At 38.8% G+C, this 20,224-nt stretch overlaps 1 protein-coding gene across 1 annotated transcript in view; it reads right to left on the bottom strand.

Moving 5' to 3' along the window:
* LOC136872667 (uncharacterized) overlaps positions 1–20,008 on the bottom strand; it is a 137,564-nt gene extending 117,556 nt beyond the window's left edge. Inside the window, exon 1 of the mRNA XM_067146479.2 lies at positions 19,687–20,008. Within this exon, the coding sequence (XP_067002580.2) occupies positions 19,687–19,798 (112 nt within the window). The 5' untranslated portion in view covers positions 19,799–20,008. The remainder of the gene's footprint in view (positions 1–19,686) is intronic.
* Between the last annotated feature and the right edge of the window lie 216 nt (positions 20,009–20,224).

Below are 20,224 nucleotides of genomic sequence, written 5' to 3' on the forward strand. Positions count from 1 at the left end.
TCTAGTAGGCATCAATTTTTGTAAAAGACACCACCATGACAAATAATTGTGGCATTCAAGAACTAGTGGGAAGTTTTCAGTAATCGCCTCAAAAACCTACTTTTAACAGCAGGGAAACCTTTCTTCACAGTAATAAAGAATTTCAGATAGGAATGGAAGAAGGAAATGAATAGTGTTTTGGATAAATAAGGCGAATTCGTAATAGATCCCAGGGAATCACTGGAGAGGTAGGATTATTTTGAAAATATTTTCAAAAATCTTTATGGTGACGTCATGAACGACTGTTCTCATAGGGAGGAGGACAATGATGTTGGTGAAATCATACTTGAGGATGTGGAAATGATGGTAAATGAACTCCATTGTTATAAAGCAGCAGGAATAGATTAAATTAGATCTGAAATGTTGAAACATACTGGGGAGGCAGGGATGAAATGGCTTCGTAGAGTAATAAGATTAGCATGGAATGTAAGATACATTCTGACTGGACAAAAGCAGTAACTGCACCTATCTATAAGCAAGAGAACAGGAAGGATGTAACAACTATTGAGATATCTCATTGATCAGTATACCAGGCAAGGTGTTCACTGGCATCTTGGAAGGGAGGGTGCGGTCAGTGGTTGAGAGGAAGTTGGATGAAATCTAGAGTGGTTTCAGAATACAGAAGGGCTGTCAGGATCAGATTTCAGTATGTGCCAGGTAACTGAAAAATGCTAAGAGAGGAATAGACAGTTATGTCTCATATATCTGGAGAAGGCATGGCGGAGTACTGACGGAAAAGATGTCCACTGTACTGGGGGACTAGGGGATTAAGGGTAGATTATTAATATCAATCAAAGGCATTTATGTTGAAAATTGGGCTGCAGTGAGAATTAATGATAAAACGAATTCTTGGTTCAAAGTACTTAAAGGGGTTAGACAAGGCTGCAATCTTTCACCTTTGTTGTTCATACTTTACATGGATCATCTACTGAAAGGTATAAATTGGCAGGGAGGGATTCATTTACGTGGAAATGTAGTAAGCAGTTTGGCCTATGCGGATGACTTGGTCTTATGGCAGACTGTGCTGAAAGCCTGCAGTCTAATATCTTGGAACGTGAAAATAGGTGCAATGAGCATGGTATGAAAATTACCCTTTCCAGGAATAAAGTAATATCAGTAAGTAAGAAACCTAAGAGAAATGAATGTCAGGTTGGGAATATAAAACTGGAACAGGTAGATAATTTGAAGTACTTATGATGTAGGAGAATTTGCAGTTTCAATCAGCAGTATTCTGTAAGAAGGAAATCAGCTCCCGGAGGAAACTATCTATACACTAGTCTGGTTTCATACCAATTTTGCTTTACAGGAGTGAAAGCTGGGTGGATTCATGGTATTTTATCCATAAGTTAGAAGTAATGGATATGAATGTAGTGAGAATGACTGTTGGTACAAACAGGTGGGAACAATGGCAGGATAGTATTCAGAATGAAAAGATAAAGGCTAAGTTACGAATGAAATTGACTGATGAAGCTGTACGTATGAACCGGCTTCGGTAGTGGGATCATGCAACGTGAACAGGGGAGGATAGGTTACCCAAGAGAATAATCGACTTGGTCATGGAGAGAAAGAGAAGTGGAGGGAGACCAAGAGGACGATGTTTAGACTCCGTTTCTAATGATTTAAAGACAAGAGGTTTAGAACTAAATGAGGCCACAGAACTAGTTACAAACAGAGGATTACGGGGGCTGTTTCAAAAAACACCCAAGGGACACTAGTGAGTCATACGCAGAGTCAAAGCCCGAGGTATGGATATCGACAAGTCAAACTTTGGGCGTGGTAGGTTGTCACGTGTTACCACAGCATGGATATCTCTCACTCATGACTGTACAGACAAACCGGCACAAGTTTGAAGATATCAAGAAGAAGTGGGGATGACAAAGTCTTACATATACTTTGGGAGAATGCGACCCAGCGAACATGACAATTTTACGGGTCAATTTAGGGAAGACTATGACTGAACAATTTTACAAAAACAATTTATGGAGCAGTTTAGTGTGAATATTATCTGCTATGTTTTTAAACTCTGGACATTAACGACTGTACGGCTGATTGTTGACGAAAGAAGCAGTGATGTATTTTACTTGCAATGACTTATACAACTCTTGTGCCAAGGTACCGGCAATGATCTAGTGCATGCACTTTGTCTTTCATATCTCATGGGCTCATGGGAACGTTTGGTAATTTATGGCCCGGTTTCAAGGCATAGATCAACAGTGTGTGTTTAGGCATACAAAAGTGTCTCTAAAACCAAGAGTCTGTGTCAGTAAAAAAAAAAAAGATATAGTATGTGTTGGTGGTGGGAGCTGGCAGTTTGTGCAGATACACAAAAACAGTGAAGGGCAATATAACTTATACTCTATATGTATTGTAATAATTGGTCACTGGGCTCACTACAAATGGTAGTACAGTCTTCACTGTCATTCGCCACTGTTTTGTTCCAGAATTAGTGAAAGTATATAGGGAGTCTTCCAGCAGTTTTGAGCATTTTGCTATCTTATATTTACTGTGTATTGATGAAGTGCTAATGTACAAATTATGGTTAGGTCAAAATATAGTTTATTTTCAATTAGTGGATACGTTATTGGAGAACCTAGGTGCAGTTCCTATCCACTTATCAATTGTCAGGGGGTTAAGTAAGGCCCAAACAACAGAGTACCAGTTTTACAATTCTATGAGCATGACCTGAGTGGAATTTTTTTTTTTGCTAGTCGCTTTACGTCGCACCGACACAGATGGCGATGAGGGGACAAGAAAGGCCTAGGAATGGGAAGGAAGTGGCCGTGGCGTGAAAATGGGAAACCACAGAAAACCATCTTCAGGGCTGCCGACAGTGGGGTTCGAACCCACTATCTCCCGGATGGGAGCGCACAGCTGTGTGCGCCTAACCGCACGACCAACTCACCCGGTGTGGAATCTTTTATGCTCTACCATTTTCATTATTATTATTATTATTATTATTATTATTGCTCTTGTTATTAATATTCTAAATTGAGGGATCCTATGATGACCTCTGGTGCCCTTTTACTTGCATTTTTGGCAAATTATATATTATCATCATCATCATTATTTATCATTCCGTTTGGGCCTGCTATGGACCACGCAGTTCTTATCCCTAGCAACTTTCTTTTTTGACTAGTACTCCTTCATTCTTGCACTGTGAATGTCTTTTCGCTTCCGAGTCCATTTCACACCTCCTCCCGGACGTACTGTTTTTTCTGTTAGTGACTGGAGAGAGTATGATGTTCTGACCTATTCCTGTCATAAATTTCACTGGGAGCAATGTGCATTTCTTGAAGGTCTTGAAGCATCATTTATTTATTTATTTATTTATTCACTTATCTTAAATGTTATTCTACTGGAAGTTGCCCAAGTGATAATTACATTTAATTATGGTACAAAAATTAATATTTTTATCAATGTAATTTTTAATGTTACAAATTACGCCCAAGCATGAGGCGATTAATTATTTTATTTATTTATTCATATTTGATGTTTTTTATATTACAGTTATCACCCAAAAGTGGGGCAATAGTTAGTTATATTACAATTAGCACCCAACAATAGGGCATGTTCAATCAAATCAATCACTACTGATCTGCATTTAGGGCAGTCGCCCAGGTGGCAGATTCCCTAACTGTTGTTTTTTAGCCTTTTCTTAAATGATTGCAAAGAAATTGGAAATTTATTGATCATCTCCCTTGGTACGTTATTCCAATCCCTAACTCCCCTTCCTAAAAAGGATTATTTCCCCCAATTTGTTCTCTTGAATTCCATCTTCATATTGTGATCTTTCCTACTTTTAAAGACACCACTCAAACTTATTCGTCTATTGATGTCATTTCACGCCATCTCTCCACTGACAGAGCGGAACATACTACTTATTACATGTTATAAACTTCATGATTATTCTCTACTGAAAGTTGTTATAACTTAAAATCCAATAAAGGTATTTTATTAGTCCACTTATAAGTGGTTACAAATACATACAATTACATACACCTTTGGGACACGTTTCACCTTTTCTACATCGCATATTCAGCCTTTAATCAATCTTAAAATAATACTCTTAAATATTAAAACCAAAGCTAGAAAATTAGCCTTGTAACCTTATATACTTAAAATTCTGGTACACTAGGAGTGATAAATGGACTACACTAAATAAAAATGGTGATAAAATGTCATTGGAGCACTATCACTTAGTCATTCTAAAATCATGTGTTCCGAGGAACTAGTTCCTGTGCTTATGATATCACTTTTATTTTGTTAGAACATATGTTTTTACCATTGCATTCAGAGAAAAAGGAGACTTCAATGAGACATTTTCTAAGGACTTCAAAAGTTCGTATAAGAAGATGATCTAGTTTGAGTCTTGCTTTTAGAATGACTAAGTGATAGTGCTCCAATGACATTTTATCACAATTTTTTTTTAATTTTTTTTTTTTAGTGTAGTCCATTTTATGCCTTTGCTGGCAGGACCTAGTGTTTACAGTGCACTATGTCTTCTGGTATGGGCTAGAGCAATCTTGTTACTTTTATTGATCTGTCTCAGCTTTTTCCTTGGCTTTGACAAAATGAAAGTGACTGAGGTATGAGTGATGCTAGTAATACCATTCCTTCTGCAGCCAGTCCCTGCTATGAATGGTGTAAAAATATTGCTCATAGGGTCGGCTGGTGTATGCATTTCAGTGGGCTTGGCAGACTGATATGTAATAGCAACTCTGGCTCGGTGAGGAAAGCAACGGGAAACTACCTCACTCCTCATTTCCCTAGTACGCCTCTTCAGTGATGCCTAGGCCATCTATGACAGCTGATGGCGGAGCTGTTGAGGATCCAACCCCTTCGGGCTGAGGGCTAAACATACATACGTAGTCCATTTATCACACTTAGTGTACCAGAATTTTAAGTATATAAGGTTACAAGACTTACTGGCTTCTTGTTTTAACATTCCAGAGAAATGTTTTAAGATTGATTTAAGGCTGAAGATGCCCTATAGAAAGGGTGAAAAAAGTCCCGAAGGTGTATGTAATCGTACGTATGTACCGGTATGTATATGTAACCACTTATAAGTGGACAATATTGAATAGGTGGACTAATAAAATATATTTATTGGATTTTAAGTTACATACCACTTAGTCGAACAGCTCGTCTTTCTCCCAAGTCTTCCCAGCCCAAACTTTGCAACATTTTTGTAACGCTACTCTTTCGTCGGGAATCAACCTGAACAAATCTAGCTGCTTTTCTTTGGATTTTTTCCAGTTCTTGAATCACATAATCCTGGTGAGGGTCCCATACACTGGAACCATACTCTGGTTGGGGTCTTACCAGAGACTGATTTGCCCTCTGCTTTACATCCTCACTACAACCCCTAAATACCCTCATAACCATGTGCAGAGATCTTTACTCTTTAATTACAATCATATTTATGTGATTACAGCAATGAAGATCTTTCCTTATATTAACACCTAGGTACTTACTGTACAATGATCCCCAAAAGGAACTTTCATCCTATCAATGCAGTAATTAAAACTAAAAGGACTTTTCCTAATTGCAAAACTCACAACCTGACTTTTAACCTCATTTATCATCATACCATTGCCTACTGTCCATCTCACAACATTATCAAGGTCATTTTGCAGATGCTCACAATCTTGTAACTTTTTTATTACTCTGTACAGAATAACATCACCTGCAAAAAGCCTTATCTCTGATTCCATTTCCTTACTCATTTATTATTTATATATATAAACCTAGCAAATGTACCCTGCTTCGCTTCGGTATTCTACATTGTATACGGATATCGAAGTAAATACTGTACGTGCAGTAAATAAGATTGTTTTAAAATTGCATGTCTCTTAGCATTATCTGAGAAATAGCAAGGGAAGGTCCCCATACGTTGTTTCCAATGTCAAGTGTGGGTTGCGGAGTTGTGATAATGGCAGGCTCACTTGCCTACTGCCATTCACAATCGAGATGGGAAGTTTACAATATAAATGCAGGCTCCATTGCCTACTGCGTGGTCACAATCGATTTGGGGAGATTGTCACAATGGCAGGCCCCCTTTCCTACTTCCAGACAGATTAAAGTTGATTTTATATTATAATGGCAGGCAACTTCCCTATTACCAGTCAAAATTGAGTTGTGCAGATATCAGTATATTGACAGGCCCTTTTTCCTTCTGCCAGCCAGCTTAGAGCCAGTCACACAGAGTTGGTGAGTTTAAATTAAAATGGCAGACCACTATGCCTAATGCTAGTCACAATTTAGATGGATACATTTGTTTATAATGGCGGGGATCCTATCCTACAGCCAAACACAATCGGGTACGGGAGTTTTGAACAAAACTACATGCTCCCTTGCCTTCTGCAAGTCAAATCGAGAAGTGAATCATTAAATTACAATGGTAGGTCCTCCTTACTAATGCCAGTTACACAGGAGGTGGAGAAGGACCCCATTCCTACTGCCAGTCAAAGTCTGTGTGGGTAGTACTGATTACAATAGCAGACACACCATTTCTCAATCGCTACAAATCGACATCAATGAATATACAGTATATAGATCGACATATGAAAGTATATGCACGTTTACAATATTGCAGACCTTCATTTACAGATTAACTGCTGCTAAACGGTACGTCATATCGACAAAGGATTGTACCATGAGACGCAGTATTTAGCGGCCTAAATGGCTGGTTCTATGATACTTTCTCGCACCTCATCTATTCATGGGTCAGATTGAGTTAGAAACGTTGAATAGGGTGAAATTTGTGTAGGATTACCTTACATTCCAGTACTTTTCAGCTAATTATGTGACATAGCATTTGGCTCACACATGGGTACTGGGTGGGTCAATATTCCTGTAGTTTGATTATTCTATCTTTACAGTAAGCAATTGAAAGTATGGAGAAATAGAGACAAATCTAACGAATAAGGGATTCAGATACCACAAAAAGTCGTAAGACCAAGGTTAAAGATCACTCCAAATTGAACGGAGATTGTGCCATCCGTTATGTGATAGGACATCTCGTTTATCCTCCGAAAAATCTTGAAATGAAGGTCTGCATCATCATTAAAATTGCCTCCATATTTTGATATTCTTTGGGGATAAAAAGTGGAAAATTTAAAGATCTTGGAAGTTTTCCGTCCGTTGTAGGCTAAAACGTATAAATTTTGCCAAATTTCCATTTTCTTGCTCGTCTGGCAGATTATGCCGCAATCTGGATTTTGGGTGGGGGGCGTAAAAATTGGGACTTTCAGGAAACTATACCAAAAATATGCAGATGGTCATTATTACCCCTCAAATGGGTTGCTGTACGAAAATTTCACCAAAATAGTCAATGTACAAGCACACAGTCGTTACGATTTTATTTATATAGATAAGGAATCTGCTCCACGTACTACACCTTTTGGGCTAGGCCTATGTCCGCTGGACTTAACCTGCAAAACCGACCGTTCACGATATCTCACTTATTAATCCTCCTGTTGAAAAATACACATGAGAAAAAAGTTTTAGAAATGGATTTCCATTAACGATTGTAGGTTTCCATTAATTTCAGATGTGCATATTTTGCGGGAGTGCAAAATCATGGTTTCGGTTTCGGATAAACCCCCAGTATATTTAAGCATTCAGAAATAATATTGGCCCTAAAACCTACTCAAGGACAGGTGGATTCTAAATATCAAGTTTGGTAGAAATATATTCAGTAATTTTCAAGTTATAAGAAGTCATACAATCAGACACCAAAGCTAAGAAATATTACACCTGAAACGGATAACTGTACAGAAATTCCGCCAAATAGTCAATGTACAGACACACGATCATTACGATTATATTTATATAGATGACAGATAACCATGGGCACGTTTGTAAGTGCAAACCAACATTTCAAGATTTACTGCTCCTAAACGGTAGATTATACCAACAAACTGTTTGCATCCTCAGACGTCTCTTTCTTTTTATCGCTCTACATGTTTGGTCTTAAAACATTTTCTCGTATCTCCCATATTTATGGGTTCGATTGTGTTACAATACTGAATGGGGTGAAATTTGGGTACATTTTGAACATTTTACATTATTTTTCACATACTTATCTGGAAGCTAGAATCATGAAATTTGGTTCGCATATAGCCATTGGTTGTGTCAATGTGCGTGCCAAATTCGATGACTCTATCATTCCTATAAGTGTGTCAAACTAAGTAACATACGTGTAAAAAGCACAAAATTTACGCTCAATCGAAATATACAGCCAAAATCTACCCTATAAGGGAGAGAGAGAGAGACGACAATATGTCACAGGACCAAAGTTGCAGATCACTCCAAATTGAACAGAAATTGTGCCATCCGTTTTGTGAAAGGACTTACCGTTTAGCCACGAAATATCTCCAAACGAAGCTCTGCACCGTCATTAAATTGCCTCCATATTTAGATATTCTTCGGCATAAAAAGTGAAAAATTGAAAGATCGTGGAACTTTTCTGTAGGTTACCGGCTAGAGCGTATAATTTTTTTAAATTTCAATTTTCCACTTCGTGTGCAGATTGTAAGGCAATCTTGATTTTGGGCGATGGGGGTAAAATTTAGGACTTTCAGGAAACTGTCTGTGTCTGTTAGGTCATCAGGCCAGAGGCTGGTTGGATCCTCGAATAGCACCACCAAAGGTTATGCGGTTATAAGGAAACCACAAAAACCAATGGCAGCACCAAAATGAGGCATACTAGGCAAGACTAGGAGTGAGGTAGTTTGCCATTGCTTTCCTCACTGGGTCAGAAAGTGCTATTGCAGCAGGACTGACCCTATGAGCAACATCTTTCATAACACTCAGATGCACTAGTCGTGCTCTGAATGCCATTACTCAGCACCACCCATACCCCAGCAGCTTCCATATTGTCACAGCCATGGATGAGACTGGGACTTCAGTGAAAGCTACACTTTACTCTGGCCTGTGCCAAGAGATGGATACAAAAGTACTGTATCCATCAAGAAATGGCAGCAGGCAAATTCAGGAAACTATAACTAAAAAATATGCAGATGGTCATTATTACCCCTTAAACGGAAAGCTGTATGAAGATTTCGACAAAATAGTCAATGCACAGACACGTGGTCATTGTGATTTGATTTATATAGATAAATAAGGAATCTCCTCCATGAACAAGGTTGGTTGTCCGCTGGACATAGCCTGAGAAACCGACTTTTCATGATATCTCCCTTATTAATCCTCCTGTTGAAAAAATGCACATGAGATAAAAAATTAGAATTGGATTTCCATCAAGTTTGGTCGATTTCCAGTCAGGTTGGTCTTGTACTTTATATATTGTGGGAGAGTAAAATAACCATTTCGGTCCCTATAAAACCCCAGTCCATTCCAGGAATTTGAAATGTTATTGACATTAAAACCTACCCTTGGACAGGTGGATGCTAAATATAAAGTTTGGTTCAAATATCTTCAGTAGTTTTCAAGCTGTAAGAAATATGCTTTACATGCACCCCCTCTTGCGTTAAGTCTGATGGGACTTGTACCGAAAAACAATCCATTAATGATATCTCCCTTATTAATCCTGGTATCGAAGTTATGCACATGAGAAAAAAGGTTTAGAAATTAATATTCATTAAGGCAGGTAGATTTCCATTAAGGTTGGTTGTGTATATTTTGAGGGAGTGCAAAATCACGGTTTTGGTTTCATATAACCCCCCAGACAGTTCAGGGATTTAGAAACAATATTTGCCCCAAAACCTACCCAAGGACAGGTGGATTCTAAATATGAAGTTTGGTGGAAATATATCCAGTAGTTTTCAAGTTATAGAATGACAGACAAAGAAACAGACACCGAAGCTAAAAATTATGCAGATGGTCATTATTACACCTGAAACTGATAACTGTATGGAAATTTCACCAAAATAGTCAATGTACAGACACACGGTCGTTACGATTTTATTTATATAGATAAGAGTTTTGTCTGTACATTGCTCAGAATTTAAAAAGGATGGTATTTCTGTATCAGTCATGTCCATAGTACCAAGGAAATGCACGTTTTAATTTTCCGTAATTTCTGTCTGTGTATGTATGTATGTATGTATGTACACGCATCACAAGAAAACGGCTGAAGAGAATTGAATGAAAATCGGTATGTAGTGTCCGGAAATAAGTCTCTACAATCTAGGCCATGAAAAATCTTATTCACGCTGAGAAAAATGGTAGTTTAGGGGAAGGCCTAAAATTTAATTCTCAAATATTTATGTTATTAGTGGTCCTATCTTAATGAAACTCAGTAAGCAAAGTTGGGAAATAAGTCGCTACAATCTAGGCCATAAATAACTTTATTCACGCTGAGTGGAATGGTAGTTTAGGGGAAGGCCTAAAATGTAATTTTCAAATATTAGTGTTATTAGCCTCCTCTACGAACCATGTGACCTTGCCGCGGTGGGGAGGCTTGCGTGTCCCAATGATGCAGATAGCCGAGCCGCAGGTGCAACCATATCGGATGGGTATCTGTTGAGAGACCAGACTAACGAATGGTTCATCGAAAGGGGGGTAGCAGCCTTTCGGTAGTTGCAAGGGCGGCAGTCTAGATGATTGACTGATACGGCCTTGTAATAATACTCAACATGGCTTAGCTGTGTTGATACTGCTACACGGCTGAAAGCAACGGGAAACTACAGCCGTAACCACCTCCCGAGGACATGCAGCTCTCTCTGTATGAATGATGTACTGATGACGGCTTCCTCGCGGGTAAAATATTCCGGAGGTAAACTAGTCCCCCATTCGGATCTCCGGGTGGGGACTACACGAGAGGGGGCGATCATCAGGAAGATGGATACTGACATTCTGCGAGTCGGAGCGTGGAATGTTAGAAGTTTGAATCGTTGTGGTAGGTTAGAGAATCTGAAAAGGGAGATGGCTAGGCTAAAGTTAGATGTAGTTGGTATAAGTGAAGTACGTTGGCAGGAAGAACAGGATTTTTGGTCAGGCGACTACCGAATTATCAACACGAAATCAAACAGGGGTAATGCAGGAGTTGGTTTAATAATGAATAAGAAAATAGGGCAGCGGATAAGCTACTACGACCAGCATAGTGAAAGAATTATTGTCGCCAAGATAGACACCAAACCAATGCCCACCACAATAGTGCAGGTCTATATGCCTAATAGTTCAGCGGATGATGAAGAAATTGAAAGAATATATGAGGAGATAGAAGATTTAATACAATATGTCAAAGGTGACGAGAATCTAATTGTGATGGGAGACTGGAACGCAGTGGTAGGCCAAGGAAGAGAAGGTAGCACAGTAGGAGAATTTGGATTGGGACAAAGGAACGAAAGAGGAAGTCGGCTGGTTGAATTCTGCACTGACCATAATTTAGTCCTCGCCAATACTTGGTTCAAACACCACAAACGACGGCTGTATACGTGGACGAGACCTGGAGACACTGGAAGGTATCAAATAGACTACATTATGATTAGGCAGAGATTCAGAAACCAGGTGTTTGATTGCAAAACTTTCCCAGGAGCAGACGTGGACTCTGACCACAACTTGTTGGTCATGAAATGCCATCTGAAGTTGAAGAAATTGAAGAAAGGAAAGAATGCAAAAAGATGGGATCTAGACAAGTTGAAAGAAAAGAGTGTGATGGATTGTTTCAAGGAACATGTTGCACAAGGACTAAATGAAAAGGCCGAAGGAAACACAGTAGAGGAAGAGTGGAGAGTCATGAAAAATGAAGTCAGTAGGGCTGCTGAAGAAATGTTAGGAAGGAAGAAAAGATCAACTAAGAATCAGTGGGTAACTCAGGAGATACTAGACCTGATTGATGAACGACGAAAATACAAGAATGCTAGAAATGAAGAGGACAGAAAAGAATACAGGCGATTAAAGAATGAAGTGGATAGAATGTGCAAGGTAGCTAAGAAAGAATGGCTGAAGGAGAAGTGCAAGGATGTCGAAGGCTGTATGATCCTTGGAAAGGTAGATGCTGCATACAGGAAAATCAAGGAAACCTTTGGAGAAAGGAAATCTAGGTGCATGAATATTAAGAGCTCAGATGGAAAGCCACTTCTAGGGAAAGAAGACAAAGCAGAAAGATGGCAGGAGCATATCCAACAGTTGTATCAAGGTAACGATGTAGATAATTTCGTTCTGGAACATGAAGGGGCTGTTGATGCTGATGAAATGGGAGACCGAATTTTGAGGTCAGAGTTTGACAGAGCTGTGAGTGACCTAAATAGGAACAAGGCACCTGGAATTGATGATATTCCCTCTGAATTACTGACTGCCTTAGGAGAAACCAGCATGGTAAGGTTATTTCATTTAGTGTGCAAGATGTACGAGACAGGAGAAGTCCCATCCGATTTTCGGCAGAATGTTGTTATACCTATTCCCAAGAAAGCCGGTGCTGACAGGTGTGAAAACTACCACACTATTAGTTTAGTATCTCATGTCTGCAAAATTTTAACACGTATTATTTACAGAAGAATGGAAAAACAAGTTGAAGCTGAGTTGGGAGAAGATCAATTTGGCTTCAGAAGAAATGTAGGAATACGTGAAGCAATCCTGACTTTACGTCTGATCTTAGAGGATCGAATCAAGAAGGACAAGCCCACGTACATGGCATTCGTAGATCTAGAAAAGGCATTCGATAATGTTGATTGGACCAGGCTATTTATGATTCTGAAGATGATGGGGATCAGATACCGAGAACGAAGAATTATCTACAACCTGTATAAAAATCAGTCTGCAGTGATAAGAATCGAGGGCATTGAAAAAGAAGCAGCAATCCAGAAAGGAGTGAGGCAAGGCTGCAGTTTGTCCCCTCTCCTTTTCAATGTTTACATAGAACAGGCAGTAAGGGAAATCAAAGAGAAATTTGGAAAGGGAATCACAGTCCAAGGAGAGGAAATCAAAACCTTGAGATTTGCGGATGATATTGTTATTTTATCTGAGACTGCTGAAGATCTCGAGAAGTTGCTGAATGGTATGGATGAAGTCTTAGGTAAGGAGTACAAGATGAAAATAAATAAGTCCAAAACAAAAGTAATGGATTGCAGTCAAACGAAGGCAGGTGATGTAGGAAATATTAGATTAGGAAACGAAGTCTTGCTATTTTGTTTTTACGTCGCACCGACACAGATATGTCTTATGGCGACGATGGGAGAGGAAAGGCCTAGGAAGTGGAAGGAAGTGGCCGTGGCCTTAATTAAGGTACAGCCCCGGCATTTGCCTGGTGTGAAAATGGGAAACCACGGAAAACCATCTTCAGGGCTGCCGACAGTGGGGCTCGAACCCACTATCTCCCGATTACTGGATACTGGCCGCACTTAAGCGACTGCAGCTATCGAGCTCGGTAAAACGAAGTCTTAAAGGAAGTAGATGAATATTGTTACTTGGGTAGTAAAATAACCAACGATGGCAGAAGTAAGGAGGACATAAAATGCAGACTAGCACAAGCAAGGAAGAGCTTTCTTAAGAAAAGAAATTTGCTCACTTCAAACATTGATATCGGAATTAGAAAGATGTTTTTGAAGACTTTTGTGTGGAGCGTGGCATTGTATGGAAGTGAAACATGGACGATAACTAGCTCAGAAAGAAAGAGAATAGAAGCTTTTGAAATGTGGTGTTACAGAAGAATGCTGAAGGTGAGATGGATAGATCGAATCACGAATGAAGAGATACTGAATCGAATTGGTGAGAGGAGATCGATTTGGCTAAATTTGACGAGAAGAAGAGATAGAATGATAGGACACATCTTAAGACACCCAGGACTTGTTCAGTTGGTTTTTGAAGGAAGTGTAGGTGGCAAGAACGGTAGGGGTAGACCAAGGTATGAATATGACAAACAGATTAGAGCAGATGTAGGATGCAATAGTTACGTAGAAATGAAAAGGTTAGCACATGATAGGGTGGCATGGAGAGCTGCATCAAACCAGTCTATGGACTGATGACTCAAACAACAACAGTGTTATTAGTGGTCCTATCGACAAATACTACATTACTGAAGTTAATGTATATAGTATTAAATTTCTGATCATTTATGTCTTATACATTTTTACCGTACTGGCTATGATAACAGAGATATTCATGAATTTGGATTTTTGTTGCTAAGTCCATATCAGCGCCAAGTCACGAGAAAATGGGTAAACAGAATTTAATGAAAATCGTTACGTGAAGTCGGGGAATAAGGAACTACAGTCTATGCCATAAATAATTTCGGCAGACGCCCTAATATCACAGAGTCGAAAGAAAACTAAATGTGAAGGCCTACAATACAGAAAGCTCATAACAACGAACAACAATAACATTACATTGACCAATGTTTGTTGAGATGCGCTTTGTGTCTTCTGTTGCCAGTCATGTCCAATAGATGGGATTACTGCTGTATACCAAGAATTTTTTAAAAATTTGCTTTACGTCACACCGAGCCACCGACTCAGATAGGTATTATGGCGACGAAGGGATTGGAAAGGGCTAGGAGTGGAAAGGAAGCGTCCCTGGCGTTAATTATGGTACAGCCCCAGCATTTGCCTGGTGTGAAAATGGGAGACCACGGGAAACCATCTTCAGGGCTGTCGACAGTGGTTTTTGAACCCACTATCTCCCGGATGCAAATGCACAGCTGTGAGCCCCTAACCACACGGCCAACTTGCCCGGTCATACAGAGTATAACAGCCTGCCTGAATATTGGCGGGAAGTAGCTGGGTAGTTAGATAACTTTCTTCTTTAGCATGCCATTCCTCTGGTTCATAAATTTTCTGATGCTACTGGTACGTAACACACTGGTTCATCAAAGCATTCAAGCTATTCAATCCCTACCCTGAGGCACTGATTGAAATGAGCAGTGTGTATATTTAAAGGAACAATGGCAGGGGAGTGTTTACAGCTGTCTGCGACCTGGTCAATCCAGCACTGGAACTCTGGACTGTTAGATCGGCATCACAGTACTGTTAGTTAAAAGCGAGAAAATGTGCAGTTTTTCATTTGAGCGAGTATTTTATATGATAATATTGCTTTAAATCCCTACATTCCTACTGACGTTTTTGTAATTTCCTAAGTTAACTGTAGTTAGGAAAACCACAAAGACAGTCTTTCTGAGAATCCCGTAGCAAAGCATGGGTACATCACCTAGTATATAATAAAATATAAAGGTCCAATAATACTACCATGAGGAATTCCCCACTAAATTATTACAGGGACAGATAAAGCTTCACCTACTCTAATTCTCTGAGTTCCATTTTCTAGAAATATAGCCACCCATTCAGTCACTCTTTGGTCTAGTCCAACTGCACTCATTTTTGCCAGTAGTCTCCCGTTCATTTGGTATAGCTCCTTCATGCAAACAATAATCAAGTAAGTACTTCTTATATGGTAATATATCCCAACCCCTTGTCTTTAGTATATCCTCTGAAACCTTATCAATTCCAGCTGCATTTCTAGTTTTTAACTTATATATCTTACTGTAAATGCCATTGTTATCATAGGTAAATTTTAATATTTGATATTTAAATTACAGTTAAATAAATTTAAACCAATGCTGTCAATTCTCCGCCTTCTGCCTCTGCAGACAATGCTCCTATTACAAAGGCTTTTACTCATACTGTTGTGCACTGTAAGACATTGTAAGCAAAAGAACCACTGGACAGAAAGAGAGAGACAGTGTCCAGTAAATGTGGCAAGAGTTGGAAGTTTTATCCCTAAAAGCAGGTACCTGTCACTCTACAATAAGTGGAGGCCCTGTTCGTTAAGGCATCAAGTCAATATGGCCTGACACCATGTTTTGCTGGTTAAGGTCTCGTTGGTGCAAAATGTTTTCACCATCAGAATGTTGGCCGGCAAGGTACAAAATTTCTAATCTCTACGACTACATGCCAAAAGCCTCAATTCAGTACCAAACCTCTTCAGAGTGTTCATTTGGACTGAAGGCATACGACACTGTTGATGGCGACTTGTCCGTCAGAGGGAGATGTTAAGCCTTGAGCATTTAACAGGAATAGCCTACATGCTGACAGTGTTGCAATCTCTCCCTACATCATTATCATCGTCATACCACATTCAGACATGCAGGTTGCACCAGATGAGCCGAACATATTTTCAGACACTCTGGGCAATAAAAGCCATATGATAAATAATACTCTACAGTCGTGGTATGAGAGCAGGGTTCTCATGCCGTGAAACCAAGAATGGCATATTCCACAAGAGGCAAACGCAAATGAAAATGGAACAATGTAAATTCAGACAGTTTTCCAAGAAAATTTGAAAATATCCCTATTAAGAACAATGGTTCCTCTAAATTAATTACAACTATGCTACCTACATTCACAGCCTCATAACTTAAATTTCTTAAATACCTCAGACTATTTTATTATTACAATTTTTACGGTTGTATGCCTCCGTAGCATAATGTTTAGCACTATTAGCTGCCATCCTCGGATATCCAGGTTCGATACCTGGTAGTGCCAGAACTTTAAGAACAGCAGGAGGGCTGAAATGTGGTTTAAGTGGTACATGTATCTCGCCTCCATATGGGATGTGTCTGATAAGAGCTGCAACATCTCAGGGGTACGAGAACATAAGTTCTTTACTTTATTATTATTATTATTATTATTATTATATGAGCAACTGCCTAGCAAGGTGGTAAAGGTCTTCTCAGTTTACCTGGAAGGATGTGGATTGATTCCCCATCAGGAAGTTAAAAAATTCATAAACAAAATTTCCACTTCTAAAGAATTTTTTGTTTTTGTTGGTAATATCTCAAGTGTACAAATGAAAAAAGTTATTCTATTTTAATTATGTTATTTCTTTTTCAAGTCAAATACTGTTACCATATGTTTTTCAGATAATTTATAAATTTACACAGCCTACACCAAACTTACTTTTTCTTTGCTTTACGTTGCACCGACCCAGATAGGTCATATGGCGATGATGGGATAGGAAACGCCTAGGAATGAGAAGGAAGTGGCCGTGGCCTTGATTAAGGTACAGCCCCAGCATTTGCCTGGTAAAATGAAATGGTGTATGGCTTGTAGTGCCGGGAGTGTCCGAGGACAAGTTCGGCTCGCCAGATGCAGGTATCCATTGACACCTGTAGGCGACCTGCACGTCGTGATGAGGATGAAATGATGATAAAGACGACACATACACCCAGCCCCCGTGCCAGAGAAATTAACCAATTAAGGTTAAAATTCCCGATCCGTCCGGGAATCGAACCCAGGACCCCTGTGACCAAAGGCCGGCACGCTAACCATTTAGCCAAGGAACCGGACATTTGCCTGGTGTGAAAATGGGAAAGCACGGAAAACCATCTTCAGGGCTGCCGACAGTGTGATTCGAACCCACTATCTCCCGATTACTGGATACCGGCCGCACTTAAGCGACTGCAGCTATCGAGCTTGGTACACCAAACATTAGTGCTGGTACCAGGTTAATTCCTGGGGAGTAAATTCCAGAGCTACCCACTCTATCCCAGTCAGTACTGAGGTAAAAGACTGGAAGCCTAAAATTCCACTCTTTCAAGGGCCTTAAATGACCTAGGCCTATAGAAAGATTGCTTTGGTCATTATTATATTACTTCAAGCTAAAATAACATTATCTGCAAGATTTAACCGAATCTTATCAGTTAATGAAATGTGTGCAATTAAATGCGAATGAGTATTTGATATTTACTGATGACGAGTATGTGCAAGGGACCAGCATGTAAAAAGTAGTTACTCAACCTTAAATTTTGAATTTTCATTGGGGAAAATATTAGTTGTATATTGTGTAAGTTGGAGAATTTACACATTTCAAGACTATATTTGTTACTACGAATACAATCAATGATATTCTGCCAAAGAATGTCTTGTGATGTTGAGAAATTAAAAATTAAAGCAAGCCTGTAGTTTACGTGACAGCTGATAAATTGTCATGATCACAGCTACAGAAACCCCAATCTTAACGTGGAATTCAAACCAAGGAGCTTGTGGCTACTCATTTTTTTTCATCCCATACATTGGCCGAAGCCCAAACCACAGCTGCCTCAGTGGGAAACCAGTAATAATTCCTCTGCCTGAAAAGTGCACATTGTTCTAGAACGACTGAGAACGAGAGCTCAGTACCAGCCTAAAAGCACAGATTCCTTCACACACCTCATTACCACAGAGGTTGGTACCTTATTGACAAACATTCCACCTAATCATCTTGAAACATCCTACATAAGCAAGTTGTATGGTATCTTTTTGATCTGTAGAGAGAGGAAAATCCATTCCTAAACAGTTTCATACTTCATTTACACCATTACTTGAACTTCAGAACACAGACACACAATCCCTAACAGTGTCATTTTTGTATTTGATTCCGTTACATTTTGGCTCCTCATCACTCAAGACCCCATAGGAGTCTTTTGAATCAGCAGAAACTTATACTGTGCATTTTTAAAAGTCAGATAATATTTCTTTCTCAGGAGGAATTATTTTAACATTGATGGATGCTGTCATGAGAGATGGCTTTAAATTAAAAACAGCTATTTTGCCTTTTGAAATTTCTTAGTGTCTTGGTAGTGGATGGAACTGCTGCTAAGATAACTCCTAATGCTGTCCAGGGTAGTCTTGTTAAAGATATTATATTGTGTATCAAAATGTATATACATTCATGATCGTTGGACATTTATTTTGTTACTGCAACTCCTCAATTTTTAATGTGTGCTCGTGCTTTTAATTTCATATCCTAGGCATGTAAAATAAAAATATAATATTTACAATGTTCTGGAATCAAAAGCCAATTATTGAAAAAGTTCAGTTTCACTATACATATTTGCAGGGTTGAGGGTATTATCAACTATCATTTAACAAATTACAATTGAACATGCTGCAGAAACCCCACTTAACCTAAGATTGTGGTGTACGTCTTAAAATCTCTCTACAATTAGTTATATTATGTGCAGTATATTTCCTTTCTCCTAACCTCTCGTACCACTTTGTTTATTTACTTTGGTAACGCTTTTTTAATTTCCAGCTAATGCATATTATTTTAAATTTAATCACTTACCTAAATTAATTAGGAACAATAGGGAAATGCAAGCTATTCCTGTTTGCCTTTTACTAGCCTAATACAGTATAGTTGCACTGCAAGTAGATTTTTGGAACAGCTCAGCATAGACAATTGTGTTATGTACAATATGTACATACCTATATGTCTTTCTTGCCATGTATCTTAGTAATGATAAAATGTTACAAAAATATAACTTACTTGCATTACAGAAGAGGAATCTAGAGTTTTATTCAAGGACTTTTAATAAAGAATAAACAGCATATTATTTAAATGAGTAACCAATCATCAAGATAAATGGTAAGGTTATTCAGAATATATGGGATAAATACCGTAGTTTTATTTAATAATTTGAAAATCTGGGAAACATGACACATTTGACAGTGTACTGAGTTACGTTGATAAAGTTCTGCACACTGCACGAAGAGATCACTAGTCAAGATTCAAAACAAAAACTTGTGTAATGCAAAATATAACCGATGCAAAATATAACTAACGTATGTGAGTTTCGTAAAGAATTTTCTATATACAAACTGTAACAATATTAGCATCGGGGTGGAACTGCAGAACACTGATTTCTTTTCAGTGGCATTCTACAGAATAAAAACAATACACGTGCATATGATGAATTAAAATATATTTTACCGTCTTTCAATAGCTGCCTCATCTCCTTCGTTCTCTGAAAATTAATCTCTTCTAGTAACTGTTCCAACATTGTCGGCGTCTTGAGCAAAGTGGGAGCACTAGCAAACGCCATTGTTTCTGCACCAAGTACGCTCGGGTTTTGACAGCCACTTAGAGAAGGGAGAACTTGAATATATCAATAATATGCACTGCACATCACCATGTCAACTTGCGAAAAGGGTACACACAAATGCAGTTAATATGTTTATAGCTCAACTAATACTATCAGTTCTTGCATTTCCAGGTCCCCATTTCCGAACCATCAGAGGGAAGTCCGGTCTCCTGTCAAATATTACTCAACATGCGCGCGACTCGATGCGTAATGATCACAAACATATGATTTACAGATAAGGTATGGTAACCTCCAAAATTTATATTTATATACAAGGTCACGGGTAAGAAATCAAACAAGCTAAGAATAAATATAATCTGTGGACGAGGAGAAACTTCCTTATATAATCAAATGACTTCCTATGTAATATTTTTTACTTTGTTAATC

The sequence above is a fragment of the Anabrus simplex genome, chromosome 4 (assembly GCF_040414725.1).
Source record: "Anabrus simplex isolate iqAnaSimp1 chromosome 4, ASM4041472v1, whole genome shotgun sequence".
Taxonomy (NCBI): Eukaryota; Metazoa; Arthropoda; class Insecta; order Orthoptera; family Tettigoniidae; genus Anabrus; species Anabrus simplex.